We start from the raw sequence: 21,716 nt of genomic DNA, 5'->3' as shown, positions 1-21,716 counted from the left end.
TGAAGGTTTTGGCTTTTAGAAATTGATTTTTCTTGAGTACCCAGCTGGTTCTTTTTTTTTACATTACTACTTATACACTAGTTCATCCTTTTGCTGCTAGATTGTTTTTTTTATCATTATCTCATTACACCATGTCACAATTTTTTTTTATTATTTACTTTTCATGCTTGGTCTTTTGATTCCCTACATTCAAAGTAAGGGGGGGATGTATTACTATACCAAATACTCCATTGTCTACATCCCATTTGGGCATCCAATGGTACAATCATGAATCATTCGGTAAAGTATTCTTCCATTGTTTATTCCTAATGCAGTCATCAAAGGAAGTATTGACTCACGTTAGTGCCTCAAATGAGATCTATATAACAATCTAGTTTAGCTCCTTTTTATATAGTTGAACTCTTTTAATAAATCATTCGAAGTTATATTTATACACATTTCTTGCAACACAATATGCATCAGAAACTTCTATGGCTTCATATGTCCCTTGTAAACTAGTCAATACTCTATACTCATATGCATAAATTCCGTTAACTGTGTGTGTTTCAACGACTTGTGATCTTCTTTTACCTCTTTTAACTTCAACTTCTTCAGTTCTAACATATGTTAATGAAAATGGCGGAGTACCTTCAAATGAAAAAATAATTTCAGCTTGATCACCTTCATGAATATCTTGAACAATAATATCACCTTCACTAACTTCAACTGATGGGATTGGATGAACACCAATGGTTAATTTTTCTCCTAAATCTTTATTCTCTGGTAATGTAAAATTAACAACACAATTGGATGATGAATCCTGTAATGATGCAATAGAGATTGAACCAGGTTCAGATGCTAATCTAACAAATTGTGATGATTGTTCAACAGATCTTAGATCTAATCCATTAAATGAATAGACAACAGTGAATGGTGGTGTACCAATCAATTGATAACCAATATGATCACCAACACAATAATTAACACTTGAGTCTAATTGACTAATCTTTGGTGTGTCTGTGATGGAAATTGAAATATAATTACTCTCTGAAAAATCTTCCTTAATACAACCATTAGCATCAATGATTTTCACAATTGTCACAATATGATTACCCAACTTCAATCCACGGTATAAATCTTTCAAATCCATTGGTTCTTTGATGTTTTTCAAAGTTAAGAAATCAGATTTTGAGCTGCTTTCATGATAGATTTCAAAAGTAATAGAATATGGTGAATTACCTTGTAGATTCAATTTAATTGGTTCCAATAAATTCTCTTCCAACAAGTTTGTTGTACAAGTTCTATAAGATTTTCTCTTATCTTTGAACTCACCATTAGGTGATGGACTGATTGATTGTTTAACCACTATTTCATCAATACTATAACGTATCTTTGTTAAATCATTCTTGGAATAAACTGCATCATAAACACCATTGATGATATATTTATATTCACCACCTTTATCATTTGGTAATCTTATAGATGCAAATCTTGTGGCGACTGAAATCGATCTTGAAGTTCTTTGACCTGTTGGACTAACGATAGTATAATCAACAACAAATGGTGGAGCACCATATAATGATAAATCAATTGAATCTTCATGGAATTGACAAACTTTAGCCTTTTCGAATTCGTTTGTACCGATTTTGGAAAGTTTTGATTGTTCATTAACAGCCAATGAAGGTTTTGGTTGATAAGTAACCTCATAAGTATCAGCTTTATCCACAGTACCTGAACATAATGAATCTCTAACTGATTTCAATTTATAAAACCCAGCTTTACTAACATCCAAGCTTGACTTATGAGCGTTTCTGAACGATTTATGCAATGCAGATACACATTCACCTTTTGGATCAAGATAATCATAAGTGACATCAAATGAGCCTTCACCTAATAATCTAAGTGGTAATTCAGCTCTATCACCTTCTTTAATCTTAATTTTTGTGGTACCATCTAACGGACCGAATCCAATTGAAGGAACTTCCCTTCTAACTGCAATTTTAGCGTCAGCACCATTCAAATTAACAAGACAACCTGAATTATCCTCCACTGCAGTTAATGAAACGATATATTCACCACCAGTTTTAAAATCAGGAGTAATAATTTGATATTGATCATTCTTGATGTCTTTAACAGAATATGGGATTCTTTTATTTGTTAAAGTTTCAATAATATCGTAATCTAATGAGAATGGTGGTTCACCTTTAAATTGGATTGGAACATGACCTTGAGAACCAAGACATAATGAGCCAGTTTTTTGATAGTTGTGAATTTCAGCACTTGGTTTAACTCTCATTGAGGTTTCATATGTAAAATCAGAACTTGGTGATAATTGAATAGGTTCAACATATAAACTATCCATTAAATTGTTGAATGAAATTTCATATTTACCTTCTGCATGTGGTTCATAAGAGAATCTATATCTTGTACCTTGTGAAACTAATTTACTTGAACCGAATGGCCTTTTCTCACCATTTTCAATACGATGAACAGTTTGTTGTAAAGTGAATGGAGGTGTACCAACAAATGATAAATCAAAAACTAAACCAACTTGACCAACACATGAATCAGTTATTGGTTTGGAATTGATGTGTAATTTTGGAACAACTGGTAATGAAATTGAAACTGATGAGCGACCTGTGATGATTGCAGGACAGAATTTGGTTTTGACTGATTCTAAGGAATAAGTACCTGGCTTAGAAACTGGTAGTTCTTCTGATGGATGTTTGAAAACATGAGTGAATGTATTGGTCTCACTTTCATCTTCACTGACAAATTTGATTGTTGCTTCATATGGCGCAGCATCAATGGTATTTGAGTCAATATCAAGGAATATAGATTTCTTGGTGGCTGCATCTCTGTTTAATTTTTCACTCAAATGTAATTTTGGTGAATCATGTGCATAGAAACTGTGCAATAATTCATAACTTTGGAATAATTTGTCATCTCCTTTTAATGTTTCAGTGAAATTAACCAAGTTACCTAAACCATCCACAATCTCTTCAATTCTATAACTATAATCACCAAGTTGTTTGATTGGATTTTCAAGTTCAACTTCCACTGGGATAGATTTTGCCCATTTCAAGTTTGATAAATGTTCCCTCGATAATGATCTCGTAGAGCTATGGCCTAATAAAGGACTATTGAAAAATTCAGGTTGTAAACTTTGATCATTGAACTCAAGCACTTCATGATTAATCAATTTCTTGTACTTCAATTTTAATGGTGGCACACCAGTGATCGTAAATTTTACCACATCTGTATCACCATAACATCTATCACTTTTTAATTCATCCAAATTATTAATCTCAGCGGTTGGACAAGTTGGAACAACTAATGAAGAACGATAATTTCTTAAGCCTAAATATTTTGAATCTAAAACTTGACTTATTTCATAAAGACCAGTTTGAGAGATTGGCAAGTTTAAATAATGGATATTGGGTCCGGAAATTGAATCTCTTTCATAATGTTCATTGATATTGCTTGATTCAAATTTCTTGATGTCCTTTTTGGTGTAGTTTAATAAAATTGGAACATTTGTTTCCAAGTCCACAAATTTGACTTGAATGAAATCAATTTCTGAAGTAGAATTGAATCTGATTGGAACATTAACTTTGAAATTTCTAACACCAGATGGTAAACAAAAACTGTCACCAAATGGATTGAGGAAAGCAGTATTCTCTGGTAAGATTTTAATGGTATGTGAACCTTTGAAATGCTTTGTTGGATCATAGTTTTCTGCTCGACTCGAACTTCCCAAAATTGTGAGATCTCTGCTATTAAGTTGCTTCCAGGCTTGAAATAAAATAGCTGTTAATGGGAAACTTAAATCACTAGCTAAGAACAGGTTTATCACTAGTAATAAAATGATTTGTAAAATGACTGTAGTCTTTTTGAATGTCAACGATGGAATTCTGAATGCTGGCAAGAAATATAGGAAAGCTGAATCATATATGATATACTTTGCTATGAAATTGAAATGATGACTTGGGAATCCCAAAAATGTTGGAACTGGTAAGTTACTTTTCAAAAGTATCAAATCGTAAACTTTGTATGATTGAATGATGGTAAACAAGGCAACAGCAAATGCTTTTTGTGAGCCAATGTCTAGAATTGTTGGGGGTATTAGGGTATCTTCTGATAGGGTAGGTGCTTTAGGTAATGTTTCTTTGAAATGTTGATGTTTTTCCTCCTTTTTGATGGTTGGAGCTTCATGATGATGATGATCGAGATCATGATCTTTAGCAAGCCTGTGACGAAACGACGATGGTGAAGCGCTCACAGGGTCCCCATACAGTTCAGTCAATCTCTGTCTTCTAGACCTCTCCATGGTGGATTCTGCAACAGCGTGGACTCAATGATTGGACTAATTGTTGTTGTTTTGAACTTTGGTTCCTTCATTTTTTGTTTACAATTTTTTTTCTGATGGATCAAGACATTTCGCGGAAAGTGTGCGCCGTTCAGGAATATTTCATAGGGTCCTTCAGGAATTTGCTTATTAGTGGCATAATGGTGCCATTTGAAGGTTGAATAGACTGTGTATGGTAGTAAAGCTAATTAAAGACAATTATAATTTAATTTTAATGCTTTTTTCGGTTGATTCAATCCGTTATTTAAAAATTCATTGAATCTTACCTAATCGCTCAGTACATTCTGACATAATCTTTGGCCCATTTCTGAGCAGCATGATACGCTTCGAAGACCATCTGACACCAATGTTGAACAGAATAGAACTAAACAACCACAGACACCAAAAGAAAACACCTTTCAGATCATTTGAGACTCTGTCAGTTTCGTGTATATAAATATTTGAGAGAAAAACGTTGGTTTCGTGTCTGTTTATTTTCCTCAATTTATCAATTCAATCTTTTGAGAGTTTTTGAAACCCCGTGAACAACATTATCAATTGAATTGAAACCTACAAAATGTCCAGATCTTTGGTACCAGCTAATTTCAAGGACATACTGCTCAAATATATCAAATTTATAGGTCCTGGTATCATGGTATCAGTGGCCTATATGGATCCAGGTAATTATTCAACTTCAGTTTCTGGTGGTGCTAATTATGAATACAAGTTATTATTTGCAGTCTTCATCTCCAATATATTTGCTGTGCTCCTTCAATGTCTTTGTGTGAAATTGGGGTCTGTCACTGGTTTGGATTTGGCTCAGAATTGTCGTAAACATTTGCCTTCCTGGTTGAACCTGTCTTTATATTTTTGTGCTGAATTGGCTATTATTGCTACTGATCTTGCTGAAGTTGTTGGTACTGCAATTGCATTAGAAATCTTGTTCAAAATACCTTTGATATGGGGTGTCTTGCTGACTGTCTTGGATGTGTTGGTGATTTTAATAGCTTATAGACCAGAGACAAACTCCATGAGAAATGTTCGTGGATTTGAAATATTTGTGAGCATATTTGTGTTTTTAACTGTTGTATGCTTTGTGCTGGAACTATTCAAAATTAGTGTTCCAAATAAACTAACACTCTTCAGGGGGTTTTTACCTTCAAAAGAATTGACTGAAGAAAAAGGGTTATACTTATCTTTAGCTATTTTGGGAGCAACAGTCATGCCACATTCACTTTACTTAGGTTCATCATTAGTTCATTCAAGATTAGCTGATTATGACATTCAGCACAATAAGAAAAGGCCAGTTGATTCTAAAAGACCATCTCTTGGTGCATTGAACTATTGTTTGAAATTTTCATATGCTGAATTGATTATATCTTTATTCTTTATTGCAACATTTGTCAATTCTGCCATCTTGATTGTTGCAGGTGCTACACTTTATGGTCAACCAGATGCTGATGACGCTGACCTATTATCGATTTATGAAATGCTTTCAAGATACATCTCACCTGCTGCTGGTTTAATATTTGCTTTGGCTATGCTTTTCAGTGGTCAAAGTGCAGGTATTGTATGCACAATGGCTGGTCAAATTGTCAGTGAAGGGTTCTTGGAGTGGAGTTTCCAACCTTGGGTAAGAAGAATCATAACAAGAATGATCGCTATTATCCCATGTATTTTTGTTACTTTGACAATGGGTAGAAAGGGAATTGCTGACATCTTGAATGGAAGTCAAGTTTGTTTGTCGTTGATCTTACCATTTGTTTCAGCTCCACTGATTTACTTTACCAGTGTCAAGAAGTATATGCAAGTTGATATTGATGAACAAGACAGTGAACACCATATCTTGAGCTCTAGTGGAAATCCAAGCAATTATGGTGCTATTGCAGCATCTAGAGACGGTACCACAACTGGAAAGAAAACTGTGGATTTCACAAATGGTAAAATATTGACCTATTTGTCTGTTTTAACTTGGGCTACAATTGGATTCTTCAACATATTTTTGATCGTTTCATTGGCCTTAGGAAAAGATGTACATTTTTGAAATAATCTACATACAGCAACGCTTAGATTCAAAGAGAACCCTCTTATTTATTATACAGTACATTTTGTTGTTTGAAAATAAAACAGTATTATAGACTAGATCCTGTAGCTCATCTTCTTGATTTATTCTTCTTTTTGGAATTTATATTTTGAGTAGGAACAGGTAATGTTCCACTGTAATTTGTCTGTAGGATAGGTAATGATGGTGATGGTTTCCAATCAGGTACGTGTCCCGAACTCAATATTATTTCTCTCAATATTCTATTTGCTTTATGATATAACTTTTTTTCTTCCTCTGTTGGGTATGAAAGTTCAGTACTTTCTGACAATCTTTTCTTTTTCAATGCCTGTAATTTGCTTAAAATCTCATTTACAAATTGTGATTCAGTACCTTTTTCAAAAGCTTCAATTTCATCATCATCAATATCATTACCTGGTGCCCATTCATACAAATTATCTAGACTTATAGTTCCAATTTCTTCACTTTGATCATCATCTTTTCCATCTTCTTTTGTAACGTCATTCATTTCAACATCGACATCTTCTTTACTTGTTTCTACTTCCTCATTCTTATCCTCAGTTTTGGTTTTTTCAAAAAATTTAGTATAACCAATTTGTTCAAGCCATAGACGACCTTTATCTTGTGAAGTAACAACTGTATTTTGCTCATCTATAACTGGGGCAAAACTTTGTAAATCACTTCCTTCCAACCATTTAGCAGTTGGCAAAGAGTACCAATTTGGATGCAAAAACCTACTCAATATTTCAGTTGGTGGTAAAGTTGGTTGTGGAATACGACCAACCTGTGGTGATAAGAATCCTAAATTTGTAGCTGGTATTGATCCAGCTTGAGGAACAACAGTTGTGGTGGAGAATGCTTCAGGTGGCAAAATTTCTCTTTCATCTAATGAGGAACGTTGATTCAATGATGAAAATAATGGAACATTGTTTTGTGTGATGATGAAGAAGGCTTCTGAATTACCTAAAGAATATGTTGTTGAAATCTTGACAAAGTCTTGAGACAATGTCTCTTCAAAATCAGAAGGTGGAGTTTCACGCAATGCCTTTTTGTCAGCTTCCTCTAGTTCAGAAATCTGTATATGGAGTCTATAACTTTCTCTTAATATGAATTCAGTTGCAAATTTATAAAATCTATCAATGTCAACATAATGTGGGCTTCCAATTTCTTCATTGAGTAAGGAAATATAGGCTGATAACCTGACATCATGGTATAATGAATATATTGATTTGTAATATGACTTTTCAATTCTATCCAGCACAGTATTTGACTCAAATTTACCTAAATCTTCAACTAATGCATGATAAGATTCACTGATTTGGGTAGGTATACTTTCTTCGAATTCAATTGGAATCTGTGTTTCAAGAACTTTGATGGTCTTATCAGCACTGTCCAATTGGTTAGTATTGAATCCAAGAAACAAATATAACGCGTAACTTACGCTTTCAATACTAAAAAGATCTCTTTTAAACAGTCTTCTATATTCTTGACATTATTTTGTTCAGCTAAAAAGTAAACAGGTCAGTAAAAACGCCCCTTGGTCTAATTTTGAAAGACAATCATTTCAACCTACTTTTAGTCACACTCATCTTGTAACACTCTATTTCCTGATGAGCACGGTGATTGCAACAGTTCTGGATCTCTTGGTCTCACTCTCTTGTGTTTTTCACGATCTCTGTCTCTTCAAAACCAAAAACTCGATCTTGATGTTTATTTTTCTCGTTACACGACAATTTTTTTTTCGAGGATTTTGTAGGGTGTTGACTTCCCAAATAGGGAGTAAATTTGCATTTCGACTACATACATTTGAAAACTCATACAAATCTCTAATTTCACTCTATTTACTCATTAACCCATTGTCCAGCCACTTTGTTCTGGATAACCTTGATAGTCTTCAGGTCCAATCCAACACCACCAGCACCAATAGCTGCACCGATTCTTGAAACAACCCAGCACTCTCTCTTTGTGGATGTGATGTTCTTTGGAGCATATGGGTGACCTAGAGGTTTCGAATACGTTATCAACCCACTATTCTTAGCAACACTAGTCAATGCACTGTCTGATATATCCGTTAATGCTCTTAGTCTTGTCTTTGGAGGCGTTTTGGATTCAGGGTTGTTATTAGCACCTTTATTAACTGATTGATAAATCAAATAGGAAGGTGGAACATCACCAATATTGCACAGGATGGAAGTTGGATGAATATAAACATATGGACTATCATCTTCTTCTGAACCTTTTGTAGGGAATAACGTGATGTATGGTATATTGATGATATTTGTTCTGTTGGTGATTTTAACATCTGATTCAATCAAATCAGCTCTAATGGCAACCTGGTCAACAAAACCAGCAGAAATCATTTGCTTAATAGCTTGAACTTGACGTTTATCTGGACGACCAAGTTTCATTTCAGATTCTTTAACAGAAGTTGCAATGTTCTCCTTTGTTGTATAAGTTTTAACAAGATACATAACTTGTTTTCTCAACTTTGAAATTTCCTCCATAAGCTTTGGTCTCAAGAAATGGTTTCTCAAGAATTCATCTCTTTTAGCTAATGGAACATGATCTAAAGCACAAACGGCACTCAGTAGTTTCAATGCATCACTGAATTTATCAAGCTGGCAGAATATTTGTCTTGATGAATGGAATTTCGAACGTAATTTACGTTTCGCCTCTAGTTCAATTGGTGATAATTCCTCTTCTTCATCTTCATTCTTATTTTGTTCCTCCACTATTCCTAACTCATTCTCATTAATGAATGGGTCACCAACAGATAAAGCAGAAACAATAGCAACAATATAAGGTAAACAATTTAATTGATTTCCAACAAGAAGCATTTTAGCAAATCTTGGACTGATAGGGAAATAACTCATAGTTCTACCAACATCAGTAATCTTGTTCTCTTTGCTCAAGGCACCTAAATATTGCAACAATTTCTCAGCTTTACCTAATGCAACTCTTTCAGGTGGTGTCGGAAATGGGAAGTTCACGACATTATCAATACCCATGCTTTTCATTGACAAGACAACAGTTTCAATTGGTGTACGTAATATTTCAGGTCTAGAGAACTGTGGGAAATCTCTTTCATAAACAGCAGAAGAATACAGTCTATAGCAATGACCAGGACCTGTACGACCAGCTCTACCAGCTCTTTGGTCAGCACTAGCTTTACTGACCCAATCAATCTCAAAACTTTGCACACCAGTCTTGTCATCATAACAACGATCTTTAGATCTACCGGCATCAACAACATACCTTATACCTGGAATTGTTAAAGAAGTTTCTGCAATGTTTGTGGCAACAATACATAGACGGCTCCCCGCTGGTGGTTCTTTGAAAACCTTCATTTGTTCATTTGTTGGCAATAGAGAGTATAATGGTAGGACATATAATGGATCTTGATCTGTTTGCCCTTCTTCCAAAGTTTCTTCAAAACCTTCTTCTTCATCATCATCTTCATCTTCATCAGCACCATCATCAAATGCTTCATCGGCATTGACTTTAACACTGAAATCAACTTCTTCAGCTTCAATATCAGCATGTTTAGAGTTTATACGAACATCTGCAACTTCCTCTTCATGAACAAGATTCTTTTTCTTATCCTTCAATGGGAATTCTTTTCTTAATCTCTTGACAACATTTGTGATTTCATTTTGACCAGTCAGGAAGATTAAAATACCACCTGGAGGAAGCTTTTGATGGATTTTACAAGTTTTTCTGAACACTTCATCCAAATAATCATGTTTGGTACGTCTGTTGAAGTGAACAGAGACCGGATATTGACGAGCTTCAACTTTCAAAATAGGTGGTGGGACATCAAACAAAACTGAATTTTCACTGAAATCAGTAACTCTTAAAGTAGCAGACATGATAATCAATTTTAATTTTTTAAACTTCACTGGATCTTGGGCATTCAATTGAGCACGAAGTTTAACAACACGACTTAACATACCAATCAAAATATCAGTATTGATACTACGCTCATGAGCTTCATCAATAGTGATTGCTGAATATCTGTTCAAAATGAAATCTGTCATCATTTCACGCAACAAAACACCATCAGTCATGAATTTCATTCTCGTATCTTGCTTAGCTGTAGAGTCAAAACGAATTTGGTAACCAACTTTATCACCATGATCTCCCAATTCATTAGAAACACGCTCAGCCATAGAAATAGCAGCAACTCTTCTTGGTTGGGTGATGGCAATCATACCTGGAGTATCTGGACTCTCTGGAGAACCATAACCGGCTTCGTACAGGAATTGTGGAACTTGTGTAGTTTTACCGGACCCTGTTTCACCACAAACAATAACAACATCATTATGGTGAATAGCTTCCATAATTCTATGTTCTTCTCCGAAAACTGGTAGTTGCATTCTGGATTGTTGGATTTCATCTGATCTGTTGACATTAACGTAAAAGGCTTGACGTTTGCTATTTTCATCAATTGGGATATATTCTTTTGGCAAATCATCTTCTAAATCTTCTGGACGATCAACCCTTTCATAGTGGACGTCTGGTAGAGTTGGAGCTGATGGTGCTTCACGACCTTCAAGTTTTCTGATTTGTTCATCTGCCCATTCTTTGAATGCTTCAGCTTTTAAACTGTGTGAAAACTTTTTACGATGTTCCTCTTCTTCCTCTTCTTCACTTTCATCATCATCTTCATCGTCATCTTCTTCACCTGAGCTTTCACCTTCCTCATCTTCACCTTCTTCTTCATCTTCTTCTTCATTTTCATTCTCTTCATCATCGATTTCCTGTTCTTCTTGGCTATCATCTTCATCTTCTTGGTCATCTTCCTCCTCAGAAGACTCGAAATCATTCTCATCCTCAATCTTGTTTTTTCTTCTCTCTTCAGCAGCAAGCTTTGATCTCCAGTTATAGCTCTTCTTCTTTGTTTTTGTAACTTTTGGAAGATTTTGAAATGAAAAGCCTGAACCTGAACCACCAAATTTACTAGGTCTGAAATCAATGAATGAAGATTTTGTTTCTGTTGAATCACCAAATTTCTCACCATCATCGGACCCAGAGGCACTATCATTATCATCCTCTTCTTCTAGCTGATCTAGTGATTTGATAGGATTTTCATCTTTGAAATCTTCATCCCAATCACGGACTTCTCTTTCTTCATATAAAATTTCCTTTGTTCTTTCATCACCTCTTCCTTGTCTTTCTAATTCCAAAGCTTCAGCAAATTCTTCCTTTTTAGTTTGTTTACCAGTCCCTAGTAGCTTTGAACTCTTCAATAAAGATGTATCAAACTTGGATTCTTGAAGCTTCTGTATCAAAACTTGTTTCTCTTCTCTTTTCAGTTGATGTTCAATATATTTATCTAATCTCTTCTTCTTATTTCTTGAAACTTTGGACTCAGCTTTGGGCCTTATTTGTTCTTCCAATTTTCTCTTCCTATCTTCCCTTTCAGCTTTGGTCATTGGTTGTAAGATTTCAGCATTTGGGTTATTTGTTTCCTCTTCCTTTGGTTCCTCTTTAGCTTGGGTCCCATCATCCAAATGACGAGTAAACTGCTTTTGTCTGACACGACGAAGCTTCTCCTGCTTCATCAGCATCCCCTGACGGGCCTTCTCATTGAATCTCTTTCTGTATTGACCCATGCTCTATCCCTTTATTCTTAATTCATTTCTCTGTTAAAATGCGATGAGCTCTATAAATTTTTTTTTATTTTGCAAAACACGCTTAGTCAGCCTCGCCTGCAAAATCCTCAAAATTCAAATCACATACAAAAACATTAGTGAAAGTCCATTGTAAAGACCCCAAGGAAACAGCCAGATATCATTTGGCTATCTAGTGATCTGGGATGGCTCATAAGCTGGAGGTAGAGGATGGACTATATGGGATCATTGAATCGCCGAACATCTCGAGGATCAGGTTTGGAGAGTATGAATTGAACACCTGGTATGGAAGTGCTGTATACTTTGCCAAAGACAAGAGAACATTGGGTTTCAAAGACATTAATCCATCTAAAAGGAAATCTGAAATGAACAGAGAGGAGATATGGCTTGAGAAATTGTTTATATGTGATTCATGCTTCAAGTATACCGATGATGAGAAGGATTATGAGGCCCATTTACTGGCTTGTGACCATCTAAACAAACAACTGGGAAAGATCATGTATAGAGATGAAAAGTATGTTATAAGGAAAGTACGAGGATCGAAACACAAAATGTTTACTCAAAACCTATGCCTGTTTACCAAGCTCTTTCTAGACAACAAATCCGTGTTTTTCACTGTTGACTATTTTGAATTCTATATTGTTTATGGCACCGAGAACAACAAACCCATGGGTTTCTTTTCAAAAGAGATTCTATCATGGGACAGAAACAATTTGGCTTGCATATTGGTTTTCCCACCATACCAGAGAATGCACTTGGGTACACTGCTAATTTCATTCTCCTATGAATTGTCAAAATCACAAAACTTGGTATCTGGTCCAGAAAAACCTTTATCGCCTTTTGGTTTGGTTGGCTACTTGAAATATTGGAGCTCCATCATTACGAGGGAACTTGTGTTTGGTAAATTGTCGGATGCAAAAGTTGTTACATTAGAAGAAGTCAGTAAGGTGACAGGAATACGGCATGATGATATAGTGATGACGCTGAAACATATGAATGTATTGGTTAACAATGATGGGGAGCTATTTGTGCTGAAAAAGATACTACAAGACTGGGCAAAAAGAAACAAGGTTAGTTTAAATCCATTGTTAAAAAAGGATTGTCTATTAATTTGATTGAGGTTTTAATTTACATAGCTGCATTAATAAATAAAAAAAGAAAAAATGGACACTTGAAATCAATTCGTAGCGCTTCTCATTTCTCAAATAGCATTTCAATCTCTTCCACTCTCCTTTTTCTTCTTTCTTCTTCTTCAGCTTCAACAGCTTCACCAATAGTTCTCTTACGTTCTTGAATCTTTAACATTTTCTCCTCTATACTTCCCTCCATAATAAATCTAACAACTTTAACATTATTCTCTTGACCGATTCTATGAATACGATCAATAGCTTGATCTTCAATACTCGGAGACCACCACGGATCACACATGAAAGCCCTTGAAGCTTCAGTTAAATTCAAACCAACACCACCCGCTTTTAATGATAACAGCAACACTGTGACACCAACACGAGGTTGCTTAAATTCCTTCAAGATATTACTTCTATTGTTCATACTCAATCTCCCATCAAATTTGAAAACTGTTAAACCATTCTCCATGTGTAATTCTCTCTCCATTATATCCAAGAGTGTTGAGAATTGTGAAAAGACAACAACTTTTTCATTTGATGTGGTATCTCTAATGATACGTAAATGTGATAATAATGCATTTAATTTTGATGATCTCAATGAATTATCAAACTTGGATAAAGTGTATGACTTGTTGGACAATACTGAAGGAATATTCTTGACACTAATTAATTTGGCACTCGAAATCTCTTGTCTGCAATTTGGACATAAAATCTCATTATGCTTCATTTCTTGATAATCACAATGCTCCAAGATACAAGACACACAAAATGGATGACCACATTCTGTAAAAGCTAACTGGTCAATCGGAATTGGTTGATTAGTACAAATTGAACATTCTAAATCATCAATCTTGTCAAACATGTTGTAAATGTTGCTGCTTGCTAAGTTTAGGTCATTGATGGTGAAAGTTTCACTTCTTTTGAGTAATTCCTCAGGTACCTCAATTTGTTGAACTTGTTTTGTGGAGATGTCTTCATCCATTTCATCACTACCACCATTAATTAAATCCATATGGCAACAGATTTGTCTTAATCTTAAGATATGAACCAGAATTGTAGTATATCTTTTCAAAATATCACCTTTTGCAATACTAGCTTTAACAGATGAGGACGCCTTAGCAAGAAACCAACTGTATAGTTTATGTTCTTTTGGACTAAATTTGATCCTTTCAATAACAACTTCTTTAGGTGGTAATTCCACAAGGGCAACACCATCTTTTTTCATACTCTTTGTACGTCTCAACAATATTGGTTCCAAAATTGATTGAACAACATCCAAAGCTTGTTTGTATTTCTTGTTTTCAAATGGGATTGTTACAAAAGTTTTCCAATATGAAATATTTGACCATGGTTCCAATTCCAAAAACTTGATCAATGCATACAAATCATCCAATCTGTTAACAATTGGTGTACCCGTTAATAACCATTTTCTTGAACTTTGTAAATCATAACAAGCCTTTGTAGTTTTAGCCATACGGTTTCTAATATTATGACCTTCATCCAAGACAACTCTGAAAAACCTAACTGAAAATAACCCTAATTTTGGAAGAACGTTATCCTGTTTACTTGCATAATCAATCAATTTGGACCATTCATGTTGAATTGTACCATAAGTTGTTAAAACAACCATAGGAGGAGAGTCACCGCATAATTGAGCTTTCAGATCCTTACCAGATTCAGTACCATAATAAACAAAAACAGAACCATCACTATTATTTGCTTTATTGAATTCATCCTGCCATTGCGATAGTAAAGAAGTTGGGACAACAATCAATGTTGTTCTACTAGCATATCTTTCTTCAATAGCATTTTGAACATCATAATCCTTATCAAAAGGAGCATTGTGAATTAAAGCTAATGTTGAAACGGTCTTACCAAGACCCATTTCATCAGCCAAGATACCACCACGACACATTGTTTTCAAGATTGGTTTTTCCAAAGAGAATTCACCAGAATATAAATTTGCATAAAATACATTTGTATCAAAACTTTGACGTAAACTTTCATTTCTCATAACTGCCCAAGATCTCTCTTTTGGCCATTTGAACTCTTTCCATAATGGGTTCATTTGTTCACCTTCATCTTCATTAATTATTTCTCTTTCACCACGTAACATCCATGTCAAACCTTGCTTTTGATATGGTCTTAAGTTTAACTTGAAGTTTTCTTTTGTTTCTGTTTCTGGTAAAGTTGTTAAAACATCTGCAGTTTGTGTGATTCTGTAAAACTCTTTTAACTGGTTCAAGTTTAATTCATCAGCTGGTTTTGGTTCACCATTGTTTTGTTGAGTTGGTGTAATGTTGTCCATACTGTCGTCATCATCCAAGTCAATAACTTCATCCTCTTCCTCATCATCATCTGTAGTTCTAACTTGGAAATCTAGCTTATTGAACAACTTGAATAACCCAATCTGTCTTTGTCTAACATGTTGTTCCACTTCAGTCTCATAACCTACATTATAAAAACTGCTTTGTTTACGTTTCATTTGTTTCAATTCATCTTCAAATGAAGCTGCATTTTTCCACTTTTCAAAGATCTTAGAGGTCAAATAACAATCTAATTGAACAATAAATGAGTCACCAGTACTCAATCTACCATCACATAATACAACAGTAACATCAAAATCAACAATATCTTGATCCACTAAAGGAAACAGAATAGCAGCAATATCTTCTGGAACTCTTCCAATCTCTTTAGCTTTGTGAGGATCATGGTAATCTTGAACTAGCTTGATATTTGAAACATTTGATCCAGTACCACCACTTCTTCTTTTCTTTGATGTAGATTGTGATGTATTTTTAACAATAGTTAGTTGTGTCCCATAAGGTAAAGGTTTAACAGTTGGTCTAGTTGCCCAGCCAACAACTTGTAAACTTCCAATAAATCTTCTCCATTTCACTGAAGGTGAAAGTTCCTTAGTTTGTGTTGGTACAACGGATCTTCTTTTCCTCTGTGGTAAGTTTGTTTGATTAGATCTTACTGCTGATGTTATAGTTGGTTGTTGTGATATTGTACGTCTAGGTTGAGGTTGGGCTTGAGGTTTTGGTTCAGGGTCAAAGACAATACCGTCATAGTACTGATTCACTGCAGATATCACTGGTTGCTCATGGTCTTTGAATTTGATATATAGTTGTTGGACTTCAGGTGGTGTAATACCTTCAATGATGGCTTGGACTTGAGATTCGAAAAACATATAAGCATCTTCTTCTGGATCACTTTGATATTCTTCTTCGTCATTTGCCACAAATAAGGATTGTTTGCTACTGATATTCACTTCATTAGGATTATCTTGTTTCCCTGACTCAGGTTGAGATGATGATGAGGTTGGTTCACTCTGTAATGTACTATTTGCACTACTTTGGCGTAACAATTCTTTGTGATGTTCAATGGGATCTAAATGTTCTCTTTTAACTTGGATTTCACCAGCTGAGCTATCACCAAAAAACCTTGATTCGTCTTCCATTCTTTGTGACCAAAATGCAAAGTAATTTTGCCTTCAAGTAGTGCTTTAATGTTGTAAATAGAGAAAAAAAAATATAATCATTACGTCTATAAAAACGCGTTTCTTTCTTTTTAGCGTGTCACATCTAGACTTCCTAATACGGAAAGAACATGTCTTCACATATTCATAGCAAAATGAGCTTTGAAATTCGCGAAATAAAACAGAGCCGAAATTTTTGGTGAGAAGAAATAAGCAGAAACAACTTCAAGACGAAATAGAGATTCAGTTCAATATCAAATAGAAAAGGCATGGCTGTTATATGACATAACTCACATATTCACAATTCATTATACAACAAGAAGAAACCAAGAAAAAAGATGCCCACACAACCGATAGGTGGGAGATTAATCAATAATCCCAAAATACGACGCTGGTTATACAGATCCTCATTAATATTCTTTATTGCATTCTTTGCCGGATTTTGTGCAGTTGTTCCTATTGATTCCATTGTTCAAGCTTCACAATCATCCAACTATGCACTAAACACTTTCGTTGTTGTTGGTGCTTTAGTGTTATTTGGTGTTACGGGCATAGTACTTACCACAACAAGGATTTATATGCAAAGGTCAGCATTACAAGATATACCCAAGAGATATGTTCCATTAGATGATGGTGACTTGCCTAAAGAATGCGATGTTATGATAAAGGAGAATTTCGCAAATTGTGAAAAAATAAGATCAAAAGCTTTGAATACAGATGATGATGACGAAGAAGTTGTTAAACATCCAGGGTTATCAGGACCTAAATCAGAATTATTACCACCTTCATTAGCATTTGATGAAGTTGTCAGAGCTGTTGGTGATAAATTGAAATGGGGTGGTGCCCTTATGGGGTCAGATACAAGAGTTCCACCAAATTCAAGTTTTAGAGAAATTGTTGCATATTTAGAAGAACATTTGATTGCAACAGATTACAAATTAAATAAAGAGTATGTGGAACTGTATGAAGTGTTGAGATTCTCAGGAGATTTGATTTCTGAGGAAAATTTCATAAAGTTCATGACATTGTCTATTGAATTTGTCAAAATCACAAGACTTAATATGGCTGATGAATCACAATTAGAAAGGATAAGGAGACAGTATAGTGAATCTGAAGCTTCACTAAATGCTCCTGGGTTGAATGGATCTGAGTTTTACTCCAAATTATCATTACCAGGAGCATTATTGAGTAGGAGTGCTAACCATACTAATAATGGATCCACTACAGCTTCAATAAGTCAAGTTGACACAAATTGGTTAACGAATTCAAGACCAACATTGCAGCTCAATGAGTTTCAAGAACCTGCACAAAGTGAACAAGAGTATCAACGTTATCATGATATGTTGAGAAGAGTTGGAACTGGGCAAACAGTTTTATCATTTAGGTCTGGAAAAGGACCGGAAGAAGAATAAAATGCATTCGTTTTATATATAGCCATCATTTTTATTAATGTCAAATCCGTATCTGTCATGTTAAACAAATATTCTTGATTGTACATGTCTTCAGTAGATTTTATTTTTCTAGGCATTGATGTTATTGAAACGTTATAGTGATTGAAAGCACATAAACATCTCATAATACAGTTGCCAAATCATTTTACAAATAATCATGAGTATCTTTCTTTAATTATGCATTAAAATTAATGGGTATATATCTTTCCTACCTTATGACTGTTTATTTGAATCTTTGGAGAATTGAGGCAGTTCAGAATATTTTTTATTATTTGATTTTGGTTTGAATTTACCCAATACTTTATGTTTTGATTTCCAAACTTTTTGTCTAATTGCTGAAATATCACGATCATTTCTTGTTAACCAAATGAAAATGTACATCCCAATAGCACTTATACAAACAACAGTTGGAATTGACAGCATGATGTAATAAGCACTATCATTTGAAATACCTTCATCTTCCAATTTTCTAGTTTCTTTATTCTTCTTGGCAACTTTTGGACCTTTCAAGATTTTGAAGATTGTTGCATTAGTTAATAAATTAAACTCATCATCAGTAATACTATTTGGTTGAATGGAAATTCCAACATTTTGTTCAAATTTCCCCAATAACCAATCTTCTTGGATATCTAATGGGAAATAACCATCTAAATTTTCTATCCAATCACTAGTGAAAAAAGCACTATCAACTTCTCTTTTATGCATACCTTTTTCCCTTAATGATTCTTTGACATAACTTAGGTGAATACGAACTTTATCAACATTATCTGGGAAAAATTTAGTATACCAAGTGACAAAATAAGTCTTACCCAATTTTAATTGAGAATTTTCTCTTGGTGTACAGAAAGGTGCACTCTCCACATTTCTAGCTAAACCTTTCATGTAAAATCTATCAGGAGTACATCTGATCAAAGGATTCAATGAAACATAAGTTTTATCTTCGTCAATGAAAATAACCTCTTCATGAGTTGCATCTTTATCCATATTATGAGCTTTCAAATCATCATAACTATAAGTGGTTGTACTTGCAGTTTGGAAATACGTTGAGTAAGTTGGTGAAGGGTTTTTAGTCTGACCATTTTTAATTTGTGGTTTAATTGTCTTTGGTGAACCATCTTTATTTAATGAAACCCATGGTAATGGTTGATCTGTTTCTTTTGAAGGTTTCCCACTAAAAGTAACACCTTCTATCACAGTTGGAGTGATAATTTCTTTGACGGATGAGTAAATTGTACGGATCCATGGTTTGGGGATTTCACTTGATGATGAAGTTGTTGATGTTGGGACTCTAACTTTTCTATATCTCTTCTCCAGTTTAGGAGCTTGAGTAGTTTTGGAAGATGCAATATCCTCTGTTGAAGCTGGTGCCACTGTTTCAATAGCAGCTGAAGAAGCAGCAGTAGCTAATGATATGAGATATAGCAACTTCATAGCAAATAGATTTGACAGTTATCGAGTTCAATGTTATTGTCTCAATAGATCAAGTTTTTTTGACTTCTATTATTTTTATTATCGAGTTAATTCGCGCTCATTTTTGAAAAAAAAATATTGGAACGGGACCACACCGGATAAACCGAGATCCCATTGACTGCCTAATTGGGGAAATAAAAAAAAGTCACAACATAGAAATAATATTATACAGAGATGAACTAAAACTGGAAAAGCAAAATAAAACACAATATACAACAAGAGTTCATATGATCATCCAAATAGCACCCAATATGATGATAAACAGCACAACAGCTGTGATGATTGCAGCACCGGCTTTATCTTTAGTTTGAATATTCAATGGTTCATGATCCAATTGATTTGTATTTGAATCTAAACCAGCATTATAATCACCAGTTGTATTAACACCAGAATCATTATGATCTAATGGAGCTGGCATTGTACCAGGTAATAACGACAACATCACTTCTAAAGCAGCCATTTGTTCACCTAGCCCATATTTATTATCCCAACCATTTACAGTCCAATCTTGACCACAAGTTATACCATCAGTACCACCAGAGCAAGATTTAGCAGCAGCTGAAGCGGATTTTTCAAGTAATGGACGGATATCATCATATAATGATGGAACAAGTAATGAAGTTAAACCTAAAGCTCTTGAGAAAACAGCTCTGAATGAACGTTGATCAGTATTACAGGTTCCACCACCTTGACAAGCTCTTTCATACATGATTGAATTGTTGAAAAACACTTTTGAACCTTCAACCAAATTTTGAACTCTGTGCATCCAAATATCTTCTTGTGTGGCATTGTATAAGTAAGCAGCACCACCTAATAATAAACCATAATTATAAGTCCATTCCAGTTTGACAACATTTGAACAATTATCAGCAATATCAGCACCATCATAAACTCTTGCTGCATCAGCTTCCTCCAAGAAATGTGCATCGATTAACCATTGATAAACTTCATCAGCAACCTCAGCATAACTATCATTACCAGTAAATCTTGCTAATCTACCAGCCATATGGAAAAGACAAGCAGTACTCACGGTGTTTTTATGATTATAACCTGAATTCCATGTGAAAATTTGCCATCTTAAACCACCACCACAATTTTCTCTATCCCATCTTTTCCACATTGTATTATAAACAGCTTGAGACATTGTTAACCAACTTGGAACTTTTTTATCATCACCATGAGGTTCAGTGAAATTTCTTTCAGCAGCGGCCATGACGAATAACCCCCAAAACCCTTGATCATCATTACCTTCAGTTGTTGATTGATTCTTTGGAATATAATCATAATTTGTACCAGTTTGGGCAATCAATGAACTATACAAGACATTTTCATAAGTGGTATTTTGACAATAGTACCAATGGTCTAATAACCCACCAAAGGCATGGCCAGCTTGCCACCAGTAGTAAGGAGGTTGGAACATCCCAACAGTACCACCATATTGAGACCCACTATAATAGTTCATCATCCCGTCCGCCACAAGACTGGCAGCGCTACAGATGGAATCCTTATCAGATATTTGTAGATCGACAGCATAGACTGCCTGGATGATTGTGGATAGTGCAATGAATGTGAGCTTACTTGAAAGAATCATTGTAGCATGTGTTCGTTGTTGTTGTTCTTGTTGTTGATACACGTCAAAAAGGGAACAACGTCTGATACATTTCCTCTATATTTAAATTTTTGGTACTGAATTTTTGTAATCAGAAAATTTCTTGGAGTTTTTTGTTTTGGTTTTTTTTTTTCAGCTGGTGGTTTATTTTGGGGGTCCAAATTCCAAGCAAAAACTGCGGCCGTGCCAAACGAAATGACGATGGTTTGAATTGTGATTGGAGTGTGTTGAGGTTTGGCAGTTTTAATTCATTGTGGAAGGGGTTCTTGTTTATGAAGGAGTTTATCAGTATGTCGTAACGTTGATGTGGACCCTTGGGCTGACTAAGTCGCGTTCTATAAATACAAGCAGACCCTTGACAATGGCTTAGGAAATACAATAAGATTTAGGCTGAAGAGAGCATTAGATATGCCAGTTATATAGTTCATGAAGGTTATAAAACTCAAGTAGTGTGTTCTTTTGATAACAATCGTGATGATTATGTCAAATTCTGTAAATCGGTGACTGAATATCCCATCGTAATGATGTTCAAAATTGAACCCTGTGCGTGCATGTA

General features: G+C 34.8%; 9 protein-coding genes across 9 annotated transcripts; 3 read left to right on the top strand and 6 right to left on the bottom strand.

Annotated features, from left to right (window-relative positions):
* POM152 (Pom152p) lies at positions 1–4,380 on the bottom strand (the record flags this gene model as incomplete). Its single annotated transcript, XM_019186705.1, has 3 exons — positions 1–333; positions 435–4,113; positions 4,302–4,380. 3 exons carry the CDS (start codon positions 4,378–4,380, stop codon positions 318–320), a joined length of 3,774 nt encoding a protein of 1,257 aa, XP_019040718.1. The 3' UTR covers positions 1–317.
* Positions 4,381–4,904: 524 nt separating this feature from the next.
* Positions 4,905–6,371, top strand: SMF3 (putative divalent metal ion transporter SMF3; the record flags this gene model as incomplete). Its single annotated transcript, XM_019181414.1, has 1 exon — positions 4,905–6,371. One exon carries the CDS (start codon positions 4,905–4,907, stop codon positions 6,369–6,371), a length of 1,467 nt encoding a protein of 488 aa, XP_019040717.1.
* A 109-nt stretch (positions 6,372–6,480) lies between these two features.
* Positions 6,481–7,978, bottom strand: RSC58 (Rsc58p; the record flags this gene model as incomplete). Its single annotated transcript, XM_019184670.1, has 3 exons — positions 6,481–7,777; positions 7,831–7,894; positions 7,963–7,978. 3 exons carry the CDS (start codon positions 7,976–7,978, stop codon positions 6,481–6,483), a joined length of 1,377 nt encoding a protein of 458 aa, XP_019040716.1.
* Positions 7,979–8,230: 252 nt separating this feature from the next.
* ECM16 (ATP-dependent RNA helicase ECM16) lies at positions 8,231–12,004 on the bottom strand (the record flags this gene model as incomplete). The annotated part of the gene is made up of 1 exon (XM_019181486.1): positions 8,231–12,004. The coding sequence occupies one exon, from the start codon at positions 12,002–12,004 to the stop codon at positions 8,231–8,233; it is 3,774 nt and encodes a 1,257-aa protein (XP_019040715.1).
* A 203-nt stretch (positions 12,005–12,207) lies between these two features.
* Positions 12,208–13,137, top strand: SAS2 (histone acetyltransferase; the record flags this gene model as incomplete). The annotated part of the gene is made up of 1 exon (XM_019181611.1): positions 12,208–13,137. The coding sequence occupies one exon, from the start codon at positions 12,208–12,210 to the stop codon at positions 13,135–13,137; it is 930 nt and encodes a 309-aa protein (XP_019040714.1).
* RAD5 (DNA helicase RAD5) lies at positions 13,132–16,621 on the bottom strand. Its single transcript, XM_019186273.1, has one exon. It carries the CDS (start codon positions 16,610–16,612, stop codon positions 13,217–13,219), a length of 3,396 nt encoding a protein of 1,131 aa, XP_019040713.1. The 5' UTR covers positions 16,613–16,621; the 3' UTR covers positions 13,132–13,216.
* A 347-nt stretch (positions 16,622–16,968) lies between these two features.
* DLT1 (Dlt1p) lies at positions 16,969–18,042 on the top strand (the record flags this gene model as incomplete). Its single annotated transcript, XM_019184669.1, has 1 exon — positions 16,969–18,042. The coding sequence occupies one exon, from the start codon at positions 16,969–16,971 to the stop codon at positions 18,040–18,042; it is 1,074 nt and encodes a 357-aa protein (XP_019040712.1).
* Positions 18,043–18,294: 252 nt separating this feature from the next.
* On the bottom strand, positions 18,295–19,512 carry PSG1 (Psg1p; the record flags this gene model as incomplete). Its single annotated transcript, XM_019185570.1, has 2 exons — positions 18,295–19,386; positions 19,453–19,512. The coding sequence occupies 2 exons, from the start codon at positions 19,510–19,512 to the stop codon at positions 18,295–18,297; spliced, it is 1,152 nt and encodes a 383-aa protein (XP_019040711.1).
* A 262-nt stretch (positions 19,513–19,774) lies between these two features.
* Positions 19,775–21,142, bottom strand: WICANDRAFT_78127 (glycoside hydrolase family 76 protein; the record flags this gene model as incomplete). Its single annotated transcript, XM_019184668.1, has 1 exon — positions 19,775–21,142. One exon carries the CDS (start codon positions 21,140–21,142, stop codon positions 19,775–19,777), a length of 1,368 nt encoding a protein of 455 aa, XP_019040710.1.
* Between the last annotated feature and the right edge of the window lie 574 nt (positions 21,143–21,716).

This window comes from Wickerhamomyces anomalus (genome assembly GCF_001661255.1).
Source record: "Wickerhamomyces anomalus NRRL Y-366-8 unplaced genomic scaffold WICANscaffold_2, whole genome shotgun sequence".
NCBI classification, from domain to species: domain Eukaryota; kingdom Fungi; phylum Ascomycota; class Saccharomycetes; order Phaffomycetales; family Wickerhamomycetaceae; genus Hansenula; species Hansenula anomala.
The sequence above is the reverse complement of the archived record's forward strand: the minus strand, read 5'-3'. Positions and strand labels throughout refer to the sequence as shown.